This window comes from Lissotriton helveticus, chromosome 3_1 (assembly GCF_964261635.1).
Source record: "Lissotriton helveticus chromosome 3_1, aLisHel1.1, whole genome shotgun sequence".
NCBI lineage: Eukaryota > Metazoa > Chordata > Amphibia > Caudata > Salamandridae > Lissotriton > Lissotriton helveticus.
Window position 1 is genome coordinate 980815277 of NC_136061.1, and position 22394 is coordinate 980837670.

The 22394-nt window shown below is 42.0% G+C and overlaps 1 protein-coding gene across 6 annotated transcripts in view; it reads right to left on the reverse strand.

Annotated features, from left to right (window-relative positions):
- PCNT (pericentrin) overlaps window positions 1-22394 on the reverse strand; it is a 1333356-nt gene that overhangs the window by 350978 nt on the left and 959984 nt on the right. For all 6 annotated transcript variants that reach the window (XM_078681435.1, XM_078681433.1, XM_078681434.1 and 3 more), the window contains one exon: window positions 2212-2362. In XM_078681435.1, the coding sequence (XP_078537561.1) occupies window positions 2212-2362 (151 nt within the window). The remainder of the gene's footprint in view (window positions 1-2211; window positions 2363-22394) is intronic.

Here is a 22394-nt window from a genome sequence, read left to right on the forward strand (position 1 = left end):
AAAGGATGCCCGGCCAAGCGTGGCCCGAGGGTGTGAGTCTAAGTTCCGCTACGCAGAAGGGTGATCACTCAGATGCAATAAACTAACTGATCAATGCAATACCATAGAGTGGAGATACTAAAGAACAAAAGGGAGAACAAAGGAGTCTTGAACCGGAGCTTGAGATATTCCGTCTAAACCAGTCGGGTAAAAAAAAACTATTTGAAGATGGCATCGATGACAATGCGCAGTATTACCATAAGGTGGAGTCCCACAGCCTTGTGAGTCGAAGAAAACTTCTTGGAACTAAAACAACTTGTAATCATCCGAGCCCAACACTAGATCGTGGACGTATGATAAGCATGTGTATCCATAGCACAAGTCTCAAACAGTAATATTACCAACAAATATACAAACAAATGGGTCATCTTCCGTCTGGAAACATTATGCCTTTGAGTAAAATCACTGTCCCTACCAAACCTCAGCTTAGCTTGTGATTTTATTATTAAAAGAAAATGTTGCTTATACATAGGCACTGTATATTGTTTCAGAGGTTTATTTCCCTATGCCGAAGAACTGTTCTAGGGTCCCACAGGTGCACGGAGACAGTAGTTTCACTAATATTAATGAAAGTTCAATGATTAACAGCAGTTAGCTTTGGTAATCTCACAATTTGCAGAACGTTTGCCCTTTTCACTTTCAGAAATGCATGCGACATACTGTGATGCTGGTATTAATAAAGGGTTCCATTCGAATTAGAGCATCAAGCTGGCCCAGCCACAATTCCTTGATGATCATCGATTGGTCTAAGAAGCCAGCAGTGTTTGAGCCCTGATCCTTTTGAAACTAGGGTAATATCAGACAGCAGGATAACATCATACTATAGAACTGGAACCTAGCTACAGGGGTTGGGGAACCGTTTTCTGGAGTGGATAAAGTAAAAAAAAATTGTAATTGATTGCAGCCAGATGGCGTTTATACCACCTCATCCATCTACATCTGGGTGTCTGACCTGCAGAATACCTCAGAGTTGCTTGCCTTTGTAAAATGTCCTTCATATCTATGTTGAGGTGCTGGAATGACAAGTCCAATTACTTTATTATTTTTACATGCTCATTGATGCTGCTCCAATGTAGCAAAAAAGTTCTAGAAACCTGTTCTGGTGTCCTGAAATAGAATAGACAGTCACTGGCTCAGCAAACATGATTTGGATGTGATGAAAGTTGGTGAGATGAGAGACTGACTACTTTCTGGCTAAACGAGCAGGGAGCATATAATTCATTAGTATTGTTGAAAACATAGGTCAATCTCTTGTTGGGCCCAGAGGTCTCATTAGTCTCCTATGTCTGCTTTTTCCATTATTTCTGTAATCAGGCTTGGTAGGATCTGGACTACATTTGTAGCTTCCAGGGGAATCTTTCAAAGAATTCAGGAGTAAGCTGCTCAGCCCATAACCAGTGCACCTATTTCCTTTAAAGAGTGCAATGTTCAAGATTTAGCAATAGAGAAGTCATGCCTTTTGAGCAAAGGCACCATCTGTCTGGAAAAACCTTTTAACTCCGATCCATCAGACCAAACACATATGTGCTTTAAATAGCTGAAGCCAACTTTATTCCAACCGCTATTAATTGTCTAAGTCTTCACAATGACTTCACAGAATAGCAGTATTAAAGTCATAATAATGAACAGCCATAGTGCCCATCTTTTCTCCTAATTTACTAAGTCTGAAGGCACAGGGAACTGATCTTGTCAGATGTTTATACAGCAAATTTTACAGTTAAACTATTTTGACTTCCTAATAAAAGATAGGTAATAGAATAATTGGTGATTGCCTCAACTCACCTTTCCAGCAGCCCTTTTGAAAAAACACAAGGTTGACAGGTTTAATAGATTAGTTTGTATCGAATACAAGGCTCCAATACTGCAATGTTAAATAGCGGGGAGTACCTACTGGCTGACAGACCAATTCAATTGTATGAAAATGTAAAAAAAATCAAATGCAGGAAAAATCCAGTAGTCCTAACTTAAGTGCAGAATTTCGTGCTTCAGCAAAGTCGCATGAACGTGTGCTCACCAAGAGGACACTGAAAAAGCACTAAAGTCTCAAGATCGAGTTTGGGAATAGTTTACAAATAGGAAACCTCTGTAGAGGATAGAATAATGGTGTTTGATCATTTCCTCAGATGTAAAAGCTGCAATATACAAACTGAGATTTAGGCGAAAGGGTGTTACCTGAATTGTCTTAGCCATCTGATCCTCATGCAGTCGAGCTTGTAGACGTTCCTGCTCCCACCGAGCTCGCTGCTGCTGGTCTTTCTCGTACTCTTGGTTAAAACTCTGTTGGACTGCTGACAATTCCTTCTCTTTATCTTTCAACGTGGAACTGCAATTGAATGCAAACTAACTTTTGAATTCAAGTGGGACATGAAAAGCGAGCATGTAAATCTAAATCTCCAAGTATCTTGAAACACGCACAAATATCAAGGTGAGCCATCAGTAAAAGACAAACGTTTCTCTAGCAGATTGTACAATAATTTCCGGTGCGCATTGAATATTTAAACAATGTTAAACATTTTATTTAGTTACAAACTATAGTAAATAGTCATTGGAAGGGTGTCAAGTGAAAACAAAGACTCTAAATACATGCAAAGCCTCCTTCAGATTGGCACCATGAAGGATAATGACAATAACAAGTGGCAAAAGTGAAGTCTCCTCCTTTTCATCACATCTAAAAGATAGAAACAATAGTTTTCAAAAACACTCCAGTTATGAAATAATTCCTAGAAGTACACCAGGACTGCTGCCATTCCTGAGACCCTGGATGCTGCAACACAGTCCCATTCTCTGTCTAAGCACAAATGTCAACTCAGTTGGAGCTAAAAGATGTTGCCATGAATGGTGCAAGCAGTGGTCCACCTATCAAATGACTGACGTTAGAGGCCTGATCTCAAACCTAGAACTCCTGTGACAAGGAACAAATCCATATTTTTCCCTTTGGTGAAAATGAAGATTCGGCGATACAGCAGCAGGGTCTGTCGACAGTTGGAGTGGGCCCTTGTCCAAGGCTTCACACAAGAGGAGATGGATAGGCTAATTCAGAGAACACCCTGTGCAATCAGCACTGGAGCAATTTCTTCACTAGACATGCTAGACAGTGGGAACACAAGAGTGAGAGGACCAGGACAGAGTAGGGACGAAGCAGCAATTGGGGACTAACAAGTTACTTACCTTTATTAGTTCTCCTTCTGGTGGATACTCTAACAGCAGATCCCTCACCATATTATACTCCCAAGCACCGGACTGTATTAGGAAGGATAATGTTACTTACTCAGTCAGCATGTACAGCTGTAGATTCACATGCTTTGTATACTCCTGCTTTCTAGTGTTGGGTCTGGATGTTTGCAAGTTGTTTTTTTCCTAAGAAGTCGTTCCAGTCACGAGGTAGATGAATACTTCTTTCGGTGATAGTGCGCATGGGCATCGACTCCATCGTTAGATTGTTTTCCTGCAGTGGGTGAGAATGGAGTTAGAAAGAATAGTATAGAGATGCCCATGCGTATGTATATAGAGTAAGAGACAACTGCAACAGGTATAGGTACCCGGGGAGGCGGGTGGGCACATGTAAACCTACAGCTCTACATGCCAAAAACAGTTGCTTACTGGGTAAGTAACATTATCCGTTCAAGGCATGTGAGCTGTAGGTCACATGCTTTGCATAGAATATACAGCAGTATTCTCCAAAAGAAGTGGCTAACCTGTAGCTGTTGCAGTTGTCTGAAGTACTGCCTGGCCCACATTAGCTTGTTGTTTCGGTAACACATCTACGCAATAGTGCTTGGTGAATGTGTGTGGTGTAGACCAGGTTGCACCCTTACAAATATCAACAATGGGGATGTTTCCTAATCAAGCCAAAGTAGCCCCTTCTTTTGCTAGTGGAATGCACTCTAGGGGGTATTGTTAAAGTAAATTGCTTTTGCATAACCGGTTTGAATACATTTAGCAATACTTGACTTCGATATAGGATTGCCTTTGTGAGGTGGAGCAAAATTAACAAAAAGTTGTATAGTTTTATGAAAAGACTTCTTTCAATGTAATATAAAATGACTCTTCGAACATCTAAGGTGTGTAGAGCTCGTTCTGCCACTGAATCCGGTTGGGGAAAGAATACAGGTAACTCAACAGATTGATTGATGTGAAAGGCAGAAACTACCTTAGGTAGAAACTATGGGTTAATATGAAGAACCACTTTGTCTCTGTGAAGCTGGAAAAAATGTTCTTCTATGGTTAGTGCCTGTAGCTCACCCACTCTCCTCAGTGAAGTAATTCCAATGAGGAAAGCAATTTTCCACAAGAGAAATTGCAGTTTACATTTATGCATGGGTTCAAAAGGTGGGCCTATTAACCGTGTGAGGACTATGTTAAGATTCCACACTGGGGAGGGTGGAAGTCTTGGTGGTATAACTCTTAAGTCCTTCCATAAAAGCTTTGATTACTGGCACTCTAAAGAGAGACAAGTGTTGCCTATTTTGTAGATACACAGATATTGCAGCGAGATATAGGCGGATAGAAGTGTAAGCTAACTCTGACCGCTGCAAGTGTAAGAAATAAATGATATTTTGTATGGAAGCATCAAGAGGATTGATATTACAATAGATAACAAAACGTTGCCATTTAGCTGCCTAACAAGCTCTTGTAGTAGGCCTCCTGGCCTCTCTAATGATGTTCATATAGTCTGGTGGAAGATTTAGATAACCAAACTATGATTTCAGGAGCCAGATCACTAGGTTGAGTTGTTTGGGATCTGGATGTCTGATTGCTCCATGGCTCTGTGTGAGGAGACTGGATAGGAGGTGCAGCTTTTGATGTGAAACTAGTGACAGCTCCACAGGGGTCGTGAAACAAGGTTGATAGGCCCATGTGGGAGCTACTAGGATCAGTGTGAGGGATGTTTGCCTGAGTTTCCGAATCACTAATGGAAAGAGTGGGAGAGGGGGAAAAGCAAAGGCAAATATCCCTGACCAGTTCATCCATAGTGCATTGCTTTTGTAGAGCAGGAGGCGAAGCTTGGTCATTTTGCGTTTTCGTGTGTGGCAAAAAGATCTATCTGAGGAAAACCTGAGGGTTAAGTTCCCACTCATGGATTTGCTGTCTCGGTCTGCTGAGCAGATCAGAAATCTGATTGTTTACTCCTGGGAGGAGTTCTGCTAGAAGACAGATTTTGTGGTGAATGGCCCACTTCCAAATGTCTTGAGCCTAGTGTGACAGTTGGCAAAACTGTCAACCCCCTTGTTGTTGTATATAACACATAGCTATCATGTTGTCTGTACGGACAAGGACGGCTTTGCCGACCAGGTGAGTCTGAAATGCTTTAAGCGCTAGAAACACTGCTAGCAGCTCTAGATGATTTATGTGGAGAGCTTTTTGCTTTTGACTCCACAGGTCTTGAACTGTGTGATCTTGGAGATGAATTCCCCAACCAGTGAGCGACGCGTCTGCGGTTAGCATGATCTTTGGAACTGGGTCTATATAGGGCCGTCCTTTCGATAACTTTTGTGGGTTCCACCACTGCAGAGTGATTAGTACTGATGTTTACCAACACTAGATCGGTTAAAAGACCTTGCTATTGGTTCCATTGAATTGCTATGCATTCCTGAAGGGGACGCATGTGAAGCCTGGCATGGGGAACAATCAAGATGCTGAAGGCCATCATTCATAGCAGCTGCATATAAAGTTGAGCTGGTAGTGAGTGAGTGGACTGAAACTGGAGAAATAGAGCCTGAATATTGCGAATTCTGGCTATATACGGGAAGGCAAGAGCTCTGAGTATCTAAAGGGGCTCCTAGATAGTTCTGATTGTTGGAAGGTTGAAGATGCGATTTCAACACATTGACTGTAAACCCCAGTTGGTGCAGTAACTGCAGTGTTCTGTGAGTGTGTTGGAGATACTTTAGATACATACTGGATTTGATGAGCCAGTCGTCCAAGTATGAGAAGACATGAATTTGCTGTCTTCATAGGTGAGCTGCGTCTTCTGCCAGACACTTTGTAAAGACTCTGGGAGCAGTGATGACTTTGAACGGGAGTACTTTGAACTGGTAATGGTGGCCCGCTACTAAAACTCTTAGAAATTTGCGATGAGCGAGCTGTATTGGAATGTGTAAGTATGCGTCCTTTAAGTCCAGAGTAGACAGAAAGTCGCTCTGTTGTAGAAGTGGAAGCACTTGTTGAAGCGTCACCATGTTAAAATGATCTGATTGTATGTAACAATTCAATTCTCTGAGGTCCCAGATAGGTCTGAGAGAACCATTATTTTTCGGTATGAGAAAGTAAAGGGGGTATTGTAGTGGTACCAGCTCTATAGCTCCCTTTTAAAGGAGAGACTGCACCTCTTGTTTGAGGAGGTGTAAGTGGTCTGGTGATATTTTGTGTGAACGTGGAGGAACGTTTGGAGGATTGTTGGTAAACTCCAGGTAATAACAAGAAGGATCATTCCTAGTATCCATTTGTCTGTAATTATTGATTGTCAGACGGGTAGACGCCCCCGACAGGTGTTAAACTGTTGGGGGGAGTGTAGGCAAGTCACTGTTTGGTATTGGAGGGAGAGGCGCGTTGTGTTGGAAACTCTACCTTTGCCATTGCTGCCTTTGTAACCCCCTCTGAAGAAACCCTTGGAAGCAGAGGGCTGATTGTTGCCTTTGCACGATGTAGAGGCAGTGTCTGAGGAGGTATTCTTGGACCCTCCCAGATAGGAGCGCCGAAAGGAACCACGACCAGAAGGGGACTGTAGGGCTCCCATAGATTGTGCCACTTCTGTGTCCTTTTTCCTAAGGACGTGTCTACTACAGGGCCAAAGAGGTGTTTGTCAAATGGCGTATTAAGAATAGAAGCTTGAACTTCTTGTTTAAACCCTGAACTTCTTAACCAAGCATGTCTTAATAGAACGCTGGTGTTGACGGCTCTAGCCGCAGTGTCAGCCGCATCTAACGCACACCTGATGGATTTGTTAGAGATGAGCATTCCCTCTCACACTAGGTCTGGGACCGGAGCCTTTATCTTAGGCGGAGTTGGACTTTCAGGCAAGGGAGGATCAATACTCACAATATGCTGACTTTACTGGATGTCTTCGTCCACATCGGAGCCGGATTCAGAGATAGGCTCCTGTTGTTCTTCATCGGCTCCTATGGCATCGCCGATCTCTTGTTCAGAATCTTCTCCAAAGAGGTCCGGAATGGAATTGTTGTGTTGGCTCCGCATGTCACGACGTCGAGCCAGACGGTCGCTGAGCGTTTTCTTTGATCGGAAAGATTTACACGCGTCGCAGTCCTGTTTATTGTGCTCCTGAGATAAGCACAAGTTGTGCACTTCGTGTGAGTCGGTGCACAGGAACTTCGCATGGCACCGAGGGCAGAATTTAAATGGAGTTCGTTCCATCAACTGCAAGGCGGACCGAAGCGGGTAGGCCCAATAGCCTTCCACGAGCTACCCGATTGAAAGAAAGATTTTGTATTAAATACGAAATGCAGAGAATGGAAATACGCGATCGAAAACAATACCGTCGAGGATAAGTGGATTGTGCACAGAGGGGAACCCGAAAAACAGTGTTGAACAGGAGCTCAGCAATTTACGTCCATACCCGATGGCGGAAAAAACAATCTAACAATGGAGTTGATGCAAAGTGTTCTTCTAGACAGACTGGCTGTCAACTCAGTAGTAGTGCTTTGTGAGCGTATGTAGTGACAAATATGGCAGACTGGCATTTGTCAAGGATAGACACTCAACAAAACTACAAATAGGGAGCAGCCTTAGTCCTGGTAGAATGGACTCTCAGACCTTCCAGCTTCTAGACCAGTGAGAAGCAGATCTTTGATGCAGAGTACTATACACCTTAGCATGTCCTCTCCTTCCTCAGGTTTCGCTTTCTTTACTCCAAAGATTCCCACAAAAATCTAATCATCCACCCACAAGGCATTCTTCAGTATTATTAAAGTAAAAGCTTTAAGACCTTTTGGGGTGCCGTTCAATGGAGTTTCTCCTTCTCTTTTGAGGGCTGCAGGGGGTGGGGGTGGCTAGGAGGGGTAAGGGGGGGGAGGCAAAGAACATTGGCAGAGTAATCAACTGCCCATCCTGAAAGGGAGACACAACTATAAGCAATACAGCCGCTGAAGTCTCAACACCAACTCATCCAGGAAAAAGGTGGTGTATGGTGGCTGGACGGAAAGTGACTGGAGTTCACTCACGCAATGAACTGACATTATTGCAATAATGAAGATAGTCTTCAAAGTCATGAGGCTCAGACATGCATTGGTTTGAGGGGTGTACAGATAAGAAATGTCAAGACCACATTAAAGTCCCACTGTGGCATCACAGCAGGTTTGGGAGGCAACATGTGTGTCAAACTTAATAAAACTAATCACAAAAGGTCATTTAAACAAAGATGGTTGTTCCAGCAAATGTAGAAAGGCAGGGAAGGCCGACAAATAACCTCTAATAGTGCCAACTGCAAGGCCTTGCTACGCCAAAAATAAACTAGCAAAAGGACGTCCGAAAATTTTGCTTATAAGGGATCAGACTTACGAATGCCCCACTTGTCAACAAATCTGTCCCAGCACCTAATTTAAATGGATTTCACGGAAGGGCGCCTTGTGGCAAGGAGGAGATCCACCACCTCAGGTGGCAGACCAAAAGCAGTAAATTGTTGCAGGTTAATCTTCACCCATGTAGGTGTAAGATTGTGCCGATTTGGGTTAAGAAGATTTGCCAGAAGTGGTAGCCTGATCGTAGAACAGATGCTTATGCCCAGAAATTTTGGGTACAACACTCCCCTTACCCATTTTTTAGCAACTAGGCTGAATTGATCTTTTTCAGAACTCTGGGCATGAGAAGCAGGAATGGGAAGGTGTAAGATGTTGAGTGTTCCATTCCAGCCAAAATGAATCTCCTAACTATTGTTCTTGTGGAAACTCAGATGTGCAAAGCTGTCCACACTGCATATTTGACAGTCTCCAACTAGGCTTCTTCCAACCACTGGAAGATGCTCTGTGCCACCCTCAGGATGTTGACACCACTTGCAATCAGCCAGACACTCTCTACCCACAAGCTGCTCTGGCATTGAGGGACCCTGCTGAATAGTATGCGATCAGGAAAATGCCCTTGAGCAGAGCCTCTTGGCACAGAACCCAGGTACCCACTATACTCGGCTTGTTGCAATAACATCAGAAAGTGGTTAATGAGAACGTGCACTAGCCTTCCCTTTGACAGACGATAAGAAGGCCATCAACGCCAGACAAATGTAAAGCAACAGACTGATATGGAGCTTTCGGTCAGAGATAAGCGTCCTATGATCGCCACCTCACCCAGATGACCTCACCAGCCCATAAACACCATCAGCACTGGGTCGGGTAAAGACCAATTTAGGTCGAACCACTACTAATGCAGATCATGAGTCATCTTCTCCGAGATCTGGATGCAATTGGTACAATTACCTTGATGTCGGGCCCACAGTAACTCCATATGTTTTGCAAAACTGGCATACGCCACCTAGTGTAGCTTACAAGGTAAATGCAGTAGGCTAAGAAGCCTCAGAACCTTACGCACCATGATCCAGGACTTGAGGCTAATCAGGAGTGTCAAGGCCCAAGTGTTCTGGACCTGCTCCGGTGGTGGAAAGACCCAGAACAGCACTGTGTCCAAGACAACTCCAACAAAAGTGAGCTTTTGTGGGAGAGTCTGGTGCAACTTTAGCTCGCTGGTAGTTAACCCAAACGATGCCAGGAGTTTTGGAGTCGCCAGTAGGTGGCCTACGAGTGACTTTGGCAAGCTCCCCTTCAACAGCCAGTCATCAAGGTAGGGCAAGAGCGGTATCCCCTGAACTCTGAGTGTTCACCGCTATCACTTTCGCACAGCGAACAGAAAACGCTCCTGGCATAAAGTGAACCGCAGACAACATCTGTGGAACTTCAGGGTGTGTCTATCAATGCGGAGACGAAAAAGTCCTTGCGTTGCAAAGTTTGTGCACCCCTGCTATGAGTGCCACAATTGTATGGATGTCTGGATCCCTAATGGTGATTTTTTTTTGTCAAAGGCAAACATGGATCGTGCATGTGCACCATGCCATAGGCCTGTCTCACAGACTGTGGTCTTGTAGGATCAGGAGGGGTGTGCAAAAAGCTACCCTCAGTGGTGAATAGCAGGGTATGTGTGTGCATGTGTGTGGTGCAACACATGAAGGATGTAGTGTTGTGCAGTACATGTATGTTGAATACTTGTGCTGAGTATATGGGTGCCTGTGAATGTTGCAGTACACGAAAGACCGTGCTGTGCAGTGTGTGTAGGTTGAATACAGGTGCTGGGAGTATGTGTGCTTGCAAAGGGTACATACAATACATGGTGGACTCTGGGCGTCATTTTGGGAGACCTAGCGCTGCATGATTAAAAATGTGGAAAGGAGATAGAGACATCCCACCAGATAAAATTGTGCATTGCTAGATTCCAGCAAGCTGAGCAGTACTTGAGGTATGGGAGTTCACATTTCAGATAAAACACTCATCATTATGCTTTCCTTCCCGCCTATGTAGTTTAATCAAGAAACTTGCAGTGTTCCACTGAGTAATAGTCCTGAGTTACCACAATAAATGTGAAGGATTTTTCACCATTTTGTTTCTTCATTTCTTTTTATAATGAAAGTGTTGTCTAATCTCTGAACACGTGTATAAAAGTTTGTACAGCTAGAAAAAGCCCTAGGCATGCATATTGATAAAGGGAAAATCATTGGCTGTAGATTTCCGAAACTCATAACAAATAAAAGAATACAACAAGGAACACTATTGCAGCACTATTAATTGATTTCTATTTTTGAATTTTTTTTCTCTTTGCCCACACTACAGGGATGCATTGACACACCTCACTAGAAACTCCCTATTGAAATAAGGCCTTAAGGTAGAACAACTGAGTCCGGAGGTCACAATCAATCCTGCACATAGACCTGGGATTAAAGCCTTTTTCAAATGTGGATGTGGATAGAGGCCCATGTAGCGGCCAATTACATGTCCAGTTAAGGAACAGCCCTACTGTAAGCCATAGTGACGACTGTTGTTCTGGTGGAATGAGCCAGAAGGCCTCAGTTTGTTCCTTCTTGGCCATGGTAGAGAACATCTTTATGGAAAGGATCATCCATCTGAAGGTTAGTTTCTGAACTACACTTCCCATCTTTGCACTAGTTAATCCAGCGAGTTTATTGTCCACTCAATTCTCCTTAGCCCTAACTATTTAGAAACTAAGGGCCCTCCTATTGCCAACGAAACCTCTACTCCTCAAAGGACTATGGCAGAGAAAAGAAAAACAGGGAGCCCATATGGAAAGACAAACCCTCATTTGCAGAACGAGTGCCAGAGTTCGAAGTCCCAACTTGTCTGGAAAGAATGTGGTATACTGTGGCAGGACATACAGAGACTGCTGTTGCACATACAAAGCCTGCTGTTCACCAACAGTGCCTGTAGGTCCCCTGACCCTTAAGACAGAGTCTTAAAGGTCAGCAAATTTAAAGAGCCATGCATAGGCTTAAAGGAAATGCAAATCAAGAAGATAGGAACCAAATTAGGTTTCACTGCAGCAATATATAGGTTGCATGAGGACACAAATTAGCCCTTTAAAAAACAGGGATCACAGTAGGTGACTTCAACAAGGAGGGATAACCAGCCAAACGCAGAAACGCTGAAAGGGTTGACAAATAACATTAAACGGTGCACACTACTTGCTGGACCACAGACAGAACAAACATAAGTACATGAGAAAGGGCAGTGGGGGGACTATTACAATGAATTGAACCAAATCTTTCCGGACCTTCTTCAAACTCGGGGAAGCAGAAGTGGAAATGCATACAGGTGACCACAATCCACCTGGAGGTGGAACAAGTCTTCCAAAGGAACCTTGATACGGAATCTCCAGGGCATCCCAAGCACCACAGTGATTTCTGTGGTGGAAAATATGTATATCCAAAGCACACCCCAGAGGGGATGATGCCTTGAACTACATCTGGAATCCGAAACCAACTCGTGCTCAGCCAAATGAGCTTAGACGCTCAAGAGTTGGGAGAAAACAGAAGGTGACCTACAGGGAAATCCCTTGAAGGTCCATGCACCACCAGAATCACAGCACTCCTTGACCAAGTACCTATAAATCCAGACTGGACAAATTGTCGTCCAGGACAGTGAAAGCGCTGGCTGGGGTGACTTTCTTAGAGAAGGAAAGCACTTCCTGATAACAGACATAGATGTGCGTCTGGAAACATCAGATTCAATATTACAGGTGGAGGCAGTTACAGAGGACTCAAAGGCGTTTGAGCTGAGTCCAAGTAGAATTCAGAAAGACATAGGCCCAAGAGGGGCAGGTGTTACGCTCAGAGATAATCTAAGCCTTTTCCATGCTGAAGGAACTTCTACTAAAGTGGCTGCAGGCAACAAAGACACATTCTATGTTGATCAAAGCAGCATAGAGCTGCAATGCAGAGTGTTGCGATATAGGCTGATTCAATACAAGTTGTGTCTTCGGTGGCAGGTCTTTATGACAAGTGGTGCAACACTGAATTGTGGGAGCACTTCCATGCAGCAGATCTTCCCAACATTAAAAGGTGGTGGCTCTGGGATCATAGTCAGAGACCCAATTCCTGATGGCAAAGGTGTCACTGCCATAACTCTTGCTGAGGTCGACCTCCTTAATTTCGGGAGGGTTTGACCACAGAAGTGGCAATGCCTCCATTTCTCTTTTTTCGCAGATCTTTTTTCCTGCATCTCCTCCTTCAGGAGTCCTTAGGAGCTAAACAATTTGGTGCAATAAAGGAGGACCACTCTCTGGAATTTGTTTCAGGTTTCTTGCTGTCCATCACGCCTTCAAACTTGCCAAACAATCTGACTCTCACATGATTCTTTCAAGTCCTTCTGGATATTTGTACAAAAACTCATAATAAGTGGTCAAATGTGACTTAAAGAGTAGATGGGAGGGTCTGAAACTGCCACATGAAAAAAGTGTTAAGAAAATGTCACTGGAAAAATCTGAAAAAGCTTAAATTCGTCACAATAATGAAAAACTGAGTGGAGTCGTAAAATGTAAAGTTTTGTTAATAAAAAGCTGAGTAAAGTCTTACTAGTTCCATTCCCGTGAACTGGAAAAAAGAATTTGCACCGAGAGGCAACTGCCAGTACAGTGCATGCTGGAAATGGAAGCATCCACACCTCTTAAATTTACATGTGACCTATGTATGCACTCTCTCACTGCAATGCGTGTTAGGTCACATTTTTCCGCCACATTCAACACAAAGTTAGCAGCAGGTTAGGAGCAAATACTTCAATCTAATTTTGTATCAGTGGTTCAGTCCTCACAGGAGAATACATCTGGGAAACCATGGCCTGGGTACGCTATTTAGATTTTTCTTTTTTTATACTGAACATGTTAAAGTCACACAATTTTGTATTTATTTGAGGAAAAAGTTCTTGGTGGACCCCGAGCGCTGTAGGAAATTATTCCAATGTTTATGACTTCAATGAAGACCGTACAAATCAGAAATGTAGGTTATGTTTTAGAGGTTTGTCTTGTGTACTGTGGGCAGTAGACTTGTACTGCACAGGTGTTTACTGTGTGGCTGCTTTGACAGGTGCAACAATTCAATGATCGACCATGGGCTATACCACTCTATAATCCTAATAATATCCAGCACAGGGGTGCTGATAAAGAGGTAGCACATACCCCAAGATGCCTCTACGTAGAGGGATAGAAAAAAACAGTAACTTCGAGGTTTATGGATTGCTTGTCACCTAGCGCTCCCGAGAGTAAGGCCAGGTTTAAGATATCTATTAGACTGCAATTTGGAATTTCTTCGGATAGTGAAGAGAGGGCTACGGGCGCACTGCACACACTCCCCAGAATCCAATTTTCACCAACCTGCATCACCACCATCAACTAAGTTGGATCAATAACCCACCCCGTACAGAGATTCAAAATTAATCTCCCTCCATTTCATCTGCCCTTTTGCAACTTCCCCTTTCCTCCTCCTTGGTGCCTGAACAAATTCAGTCATGAAAAACGATGGTAACTTCTGGCACAACCCTTTAATCTTAACTAGTCATGAAGGGATGGAAACTGAAGAAGGGCTCCATAAGTTTTTTGACAAGGCTAAAGTTGAGCTAGAAAAGCAGTGCTGGGACTTAAAAGCTTGTTGGATTTTTCAATGTTTACTAACAAATAAATACCCCTTTTTCTGCACAAACTGTAACTGTGCAGACAAAACAGGTAAAGTGGATCAAATCGCCTAGAAATTTAAATATCAGGATTTACAATTTCTCCCAGTCAGCCATTTTTAAATGTATAGAATCAAATGCGTGTTCTGAATGGCAGTTATTTGCTGCCTACATGATTTGGACAGATGAAAGGGTAGCAAATATATATATATATATATATATATTACCTACTGGCGGTCGCCAGTAGGTATATATAGTTAGGATCGATTTCCATAGGGAAATCGCAACATTCTATTTGGAATAACTTTGGCGCTGGTTGAGCAATCAGGCTGAATTATTCAGCAACTTTGCCTCGCGTCTCTCCGCTCCTTCCCTGAAAGTTTGGGGGGGATTCGTCAAGTGGGGGCTGAGATAAAAGGGGGGTCCCAAAACGTGTTTTCCCCATGTTAATTTCCATAGGGCGGTCTGTCGCAGTTTTAGCTCGAACGGCTGAATGGATTTGCACCAAACTTGGCAAAATTGTAGGGACTGGTAGCCCGATGTGCCTTTGCTATGTCTCAAGATATGTGCTCCAGTGGATTTTGAGTAATTTAGGTTTAAAAAAAATTATATATCTGTAAGCGCGCCCCGGTACACGTACCGGGGAGCGCTCCGGGCGCGCCACGCGACCTGCGCACGGCAAGCTGATTGGTTCTCGGGTGTCTGTAAACATTCGAAACAGTCAGCAGCGGCCGCCATCTTGTGTCTCGGTAGGATTGAGATACAAGAGGTGGCAAAAATCAAAGGGAGAAATGAGCAAAAGGGGGCAGGGTACACCCCCCCTGACCCCCTAGGTTTGATGTGGGGGCCATAACATTTTTTCTTTTTTTTCGATTTTCGCGGGGGGAGCGCCCGGTACGCGCACTGGGGAGCTACCAGGGAGCGTACTTAGGTGAAAAATAGTGAAAGTAATAGTGTAAAATAATCATTTTGAGTGATTACAGGTAGGGTATCTCTGAAAAGAGCTTTTGGGTTCTGTGGCTGTTTTAGGTACCTACAAATGTGTCCCACACATACCCACAACCCCACACCCACACACTCCCCACACACACTTCACACACGCACACTTCCACCCACAGTCAAACACCCCACACCCCCACATCGACACCTTACACATCCACACCCACATCCCACACTCAAACACACACTTCACCCCCCCTTCCACCACACACACACACACACACATGCACATACACACAAATATCTCACAGACACACCCCACACATCCCACACACACATCTCCCCCCCCACACACAGAGACAACTCACAGACACATCCACACATCTCATACATACACACACATCCTACACACATACCTCCCACACCCACACACACCCCACACACACACTCCCACCTACACTCAAACACCCCACACACTCACAACCACACACACACCTTACATACCAATATCCCCACCCACATACCCCACCCACCTATACACCTCATCCCCCCTACACACACACCTCACAGACACCCCCCGCACACACCTCCCCCACGTCTACACATGGGGAAAACTAAGTGAAATACTAAAATAATAATTTCTCCCCACACACAGTTCACACACGCACACTTCCACCCACACTGAAACACCCTACACCCCCACATCGACAACTTACATATCCACACCCACACCCACATCCCACACACCCACACTCAAACACACACCTCACCCCCCTTCCACCACACACACACACACACACACGCACATACACACAAATATCTCACAGACACACCCCACACACACATCTCCCCCCCCACACACACAGACAACTCACAGACACATCTACACATCTCACACATACATACACATCCTACACATATACCTCCCACACCCACACACACCTCACACTCCCACCTACACTCAAACACCCCACATAGTCACACCACACACACACACACCTTACATACCCATATCCCCACCCACATCCATATACCCCACACACCTATACACCTCATCCCCCCTAGACACACACACACACACACACACATACACACCTCACAGACCCCCCCCGCACATCCCCCACACACACACACCTCCCCCACGTCTACACATGGGGAAAACTAAGTGAAACACTAAAATAATAATTTAAAGTGCTTAGAGGTAGGGTATCTCTGAATAGAGTTGTTTGGGTGTTTTAAGTACCAACATGTAGGTACCAATGCTGAGTCTTAAAGTCAATGTACACCGTTTCCTCTGTAGATAATTTGCATGTTGTTACAGAAGTGGTATATGGAATCTATACCATAGTCTGTCAGGGAAGCAGAAACAACATGGAGGCAGGAGATGAAAAAGAGATGTCAAATACACATTGGAGATAATATAGTGGGAGAAAGGAAGTAACTATGAGCAAAATTATTATGTAACAGAAATACGTTGCACAGTATACTATAAGTGTGAGTTTATATTATAATCAATTTGGTACTAGTTTATGAATTACATATAGTAATGAATAATGTCTCGAACAATTTTTGATTATTAAATATAAATTTATTTTTCTGATTCTTTCAAAATTTAATAGAACGTCTAACATTTGACTGTCCGAAATGTCTTCTTTTTGACTGAACATAACTTCCAAGATTTGACTGTCAAAAACGTCCTCATATTGAATTAACAAATCCACAGATTCTACACATTGTAGAAGTTCATGGTCCCGTGATTCATCCATGAATTCCAAGTCAATGGATTCAATGATTTCCTCATTGTTCATCTCTAGGACAATTTCAAAGGAAACGTTCTGTTCTCCTTCCATTTTTGTGCTGAAATTTGCATTAAAAAAAATCTGTAGAAATATGGCACTGTTGGGTTTAAGTTCAGACAGGTAGTTTTGATTTTTTAATAGTGAAGTTAACTTTGGGCAATGTATGGTAACAGGCAGGAAGTAGAAATATTAAAAAGTGCCTGTGAAGAAGCGTAAGTAAATTCATAATTATAGCAGAGAAGCCTAAGTCAATCTATAAATATAACAGGAGGAGCCTATCTCTATCTATAACTATAGCAGAGGGACAGTAAATAACTATCAGAAAATGTTTTAAAAAAATAACTTAGAGTGCCCCTTAGAAATTATCAACTTACTTTACAGAGAGGTGAAGAAGACAAAATGCGAAAATCCATCCAAGATGTACCTCAGGTAGTTGTAGTCAAAATGGCCGTGTTTCCCTCTCATTTTTCATTTATATTCATGTACATAACCAATCAAATGTCAGGAAAAAAAAATAGAAAATGAAAGTAACATTTTAATTGGTTGTCAATTCTAACACTTCAGATGTGTTTTTGTTATGTAATTTCCCTCAGGATATTTAGACAGGGCTACAGGCCAAATTGCTCAATGGAATTCCACCAAATTTGGGAAAATAGTAGGGACTGGTATGTAGTATTGCCTATTCTCTATTTGGTGAACTTCTCTACAGAGGTTTTTATGTAAATTAATTTTTTAATGTTTTGGGGAGCGCTTCCCGGTGTGCGCCCCGGTACGCGTACCGGCAGCGCAACGGGAGTCCTCCATTTTGTGTGTCGGTAGAATTGAGACACAAGATGGAGGATAAACAACGTTGGGAATGGGTATAAGGGGGCACGGTAGACACCCCCTAGGTTTTCTGAGGGGGGCTTAAGAGGCCCATATAGGTAAAAAAAAATATATATTTTTTTATTTTCGCGGGGGGAGCGCCCGGTACGCGCACCGGGGAGCGTACCGGGGAGCGTACTATGGTGAAAAATAGTAAAAAAAGTTAAAAAAAGATAATTATTTGGAGTGATCAGAGATAGGGTAGCCCTGAAAAGGGCTTTTGGGTTCTGTGGCTGATTTAAGTACCTACAAGTAGGTACCAATGCACAGTCTTAAATTCAGGAGGAATATTCTATTCCCCTCATCAGAAAAGTGCACACCATCTGCTCTGTAGATATCTTGCATGTTGTAACGCAAGTTATTGTTGTATATTGAACCCATTCCATAGTCTCTCATGTAAGCAGAAACAGATTTATTCACATGTTTCCGTGCTTTCTCACATTGTGGACAAAATTGATTGGACCGCTTCCATTTCTGTCTTTGGCATATATTGGAATATACCAAGGAAGTTTGTGGAAAAAGTGCCATCAAATGATCAAAGGTGTCCTTTAAAAGCATTTCCAGACCTACCCCAGTCAAAGTGCCCAAGTCATTTCCTCCACAGTGCACAATTAACAGGTCAGGGTGTGGCAAATGCAAAAAGGTTTTCACCAATGGAATCAATTGGTGACATTTTAATCCTCTGTGGCCAATCCATTTTATGTTCACGTTTGATAAATCAAGGTTTTGTAAATTTCTAGTAGCTGCATACCTTTGAGCCCAGTGGATATAGCTATGTCCAATAATCCAGACAGAATACATGGTCAGAGGAGATTCTGGTGCAGTTAGATGAAGTGTGGAAAAGAAATGGCAGTTGGAACAATAGAAGTTTGCAAAAAAAAAAACTGTGAAGTTTCAGTGCTTTTGAATTACAAGCAATGATTGGTAGAATGAGATAGGTGAAAACTGAAAGTTAGGGTGCATGGTTGTGTTCTGTGTAAGAAGTAATTTGAATGGTTAAAAAAAAGTTATTTAAAGAAACCTTACACCAGATAAGCTGGTGTATTTGCAGGTCAAACATCCTTGCAGAGGTGATTTGCAACACTGTAGAATAAACTTTTAACCCTGGCAGGTCAGTAGGGAGGGAGTTGCTATGGTAACAGGTACAAAGGGCTGAGGGGGGAAGGGTGTTGGTTTGAAAATACAGAGGGAAGAGTTTTGATTGGTTACCATGAGTAATATGTGTGTAGAAGTAGAGGTATTCTGTGCCATTAATGGTTTGCAGTGACCGGAGAACATACCTTTTGCTCTGCTAAAGAAATATTGGTGTGTGTATCTGACACTGTTCTGAATCTCCTAAAGCATTTGTAAAGGTGAGTTATGATTCATTTAATATACATAGAGACTTGTATACTCTATGGAGAAGATTTGGAAGCAAATTGTGGTTTTTTAATGTTGCTTTGTGTCATGCTTTTTGATAATGCCTGGTAAAAAGTTTTTACTGCATAGAGTAATTGTATTCTGTAAAATTGTGAAGTTTTAGTAGTGACATGGAATGCTTCTACATAGGACCTGTGTTATGTTTTTTAAATGTGATGTCAAAAACGATTTTGGGAAAAAATAAATGGATTTTACATTTTTAAAAAGGAATAAAGAATGTGTGCATGTTTAAAGAAATATATTTGACTCTTTACAATGATGTTACCTGTGTTTTAACTCAGTGTAGGAAGCATATTGAGTTTGTTTGCATAGAGTAATTGTATTTTGTAAAATTGTGAAGCTCCATGTGAAAGCTTTTGCCTCAGTCTTATCCCTGGTTTTTACATTTTTGAGTATAATGTGGCGCAGAGGTTTAAAACGTGACGCATCTAATTACATGTGTCTCTTTTTAAATATGGTGCAAAAAAGTACATGTTTGGGCTTTCCTGGGGAGCGTAGGTGGTGAGGCTTGTGTCTAAGAGTGCAGTGGACTAGGCTTCATGAAGCCTATCCCTGACTGCACTGTTAGACACAGGTGTGAATTTGACTCTTTACAATGATGTTACATGTGTTAACTCAGTGTAGGAAGCATATTGAGTTTGTTTGCATAGAGGAATTGTAATTTGTAAAATTGTGAAGCTTCATGTGAAAGCTTTTGCCTTAGTCTTATCCCTGCTGTGAGGCAGATGGTTGTACATAGGATCTGTGTACATTTAGGAAACACAGCACAGATCTTATGTACAACCATCTGCCTCACAGCAGAGATAAGACTAAGGCAAAAGCTTTCACATGAAGCTTCACAATTTAACAAAATACTATTCCTCTATGCAAACAAACTCAATATGTTTCCTACACTGAGTTAACACAGGTAACATCATTGTAAAAAGTTAAATTGACACCTGTGTCTAACAGTGCAGTCAGGGATAGGCTTCATAAAGCCTAGTCCACTGCACTCTTTGATACAAGCCTCACCACCTACGCTCCACAAGAAAGCCCAAACATGTACCCTTTTGCACCATATTTAAAAAGAGACACATGTAATTAGATGCGTCACGTTTTAAACCTCTGCGCCACAATATACTCAAATATGTAAAAAACATTCATTTCCCCAAAATCGTTTTTGACATCACATTTAGGAAACACAGCACAGATCCTATGTACAACCATCTGCCTCACAGCAGGGATAAGACTAAGGCAAAAGCTTTCACATGAAGCTTCACAATTTTACAAATTACAATTCCTCTATGCAAACAAACTCAATATGCTTCCTACACTGAGTTAACACATGTAACATCATTGTAAAGAGTCAAATTCACACCTGTGTCTAACAGTGCAGTCAGGGATAGGCTTCATGAAGCCTAGTCCACTGCACTCTTAGACACAAGCCTCACCACCTACGCTCCCCAGGAAAGCCCAAACATGTACTTTTTTGCACCATATTTAAAAAGAGACGCATGTAATTAGATGCGTCACGTTTTAAACCTCTGCGTCACAATATACTCAAATATGTAAAAAAACATTCATTTCCTCAAAATCGATTTTGAGATCACATTTAGGAAACACAGCACAGATCCTATGTACAACCATCTGCCTCACAGCAGGGATAAGACTAAGGCAAAAGCTTTCACATGAAGCTTCACAATTTTACAAATTACAATTCCTCTATGCAAACAAAGTCAATATGCTTACTACACTGAGTTAACACATGTAACATCATTGTAAAGAGTCAAATTCACACCTGTGTCTAACAGTGCAGTCAGGGATAGGCTTCATGAAGCCTAGTCCACTGCACTCTTAGACACAAGCCTCACCACCTACGCTCCCCAGGAAAGCCCAAACATGTAACTTTTTGCACCATATTTAAAAAGAGACACATGTAATTAGATGCGTCACTTTTTAAACCTCTGCGCCACATACTCAAAAATGTAAAAAAAATATATATATATTTTATTATTTTTTAATTATATATATATATATATATATATATATATATATATATAATTATTTATTAATAATTTATTAATTAATTAAATTAAACATAAATCTTCACATTTAAACCTTCAGTAGCGCAAAACTGACGCATGGATTTATAAATGAGGATCAATTATATGTCATCTGCGTTACCTGAGATTAGGAAGTAGATTGTGCAGATGAGGTGAGACATGTCCAGAGGGATAGAGGAGGTGAGGTTTATGATCAAGACTGTAGTGGGAGAGAGGCCTTTCTTGGGAAGCATAGGTGGTGAAGCCTGTGTATAAGAGTGTAGTGGACTTAGACATAGGTCTCATCTTCTTTGTACTTGTGGACAGAGATGTCTTCCACTATACTCTTCAATACAGGCCTCACCTTTTGTGCACCCCTGGAGAATCCTCACCTGATCTGTAATTTTGAATAGATTGTTTGCTTTTTGTCATTGCTTTGTTGTTTGGTAATAGTGGTCTATAATGTGCTATTTTTTTCTTTAACACAGATTTAAATCGTTATTTCAAGAATAAGGAAAGATGCCCACGAGGGAAAGGTCAATTAAACAACGTAACCGGGAAAAATCAAAAACAGCAACGGAATTACAGCATTCTTCCACAACAGATACTTCAAAAAACAGGAACAAAGCTCCTGGTAAGACAACTAAGTCTTTTTTACGCAACATATGTACATCCAGAAAAAATAATGGACACCATGTAGAAAAAGAAAATGAGATAGTAAAATTGAAAAGGAAGGAGAGAACTTCAAAGAATCCTAAAACTGGAGCAGGAGAGAATAATATGTATAGGAATAGAAGGCAGAATCAGTTTAGAGACATTCGTAGACGAATGTTTCACAATAGGGTGGTTTTAAATTTGTTAAAAAACATTAGCAAAGGTAAACAGAGAGCTGCTTTTTATAAGAAAAAGAAAAGTGTAGAGAAGATTGTTGATCAGGCTTTTGAAGTTAAGAAAAAATTATTTATTTTAATAATCAATAGAATTAGGACACTTAACAAGACAATTGATGTTTTCAAATCAAACAGTAGATGGAAAAGAGTAATTAATCAGACTAATTTTTGTAAAGTTTTTTCTGGAGAATGGATGCACAGTTCAAGTTGTGAGCCATTTTTTAATGAGGAGAGTTACTTCCAGGAGAATGATTT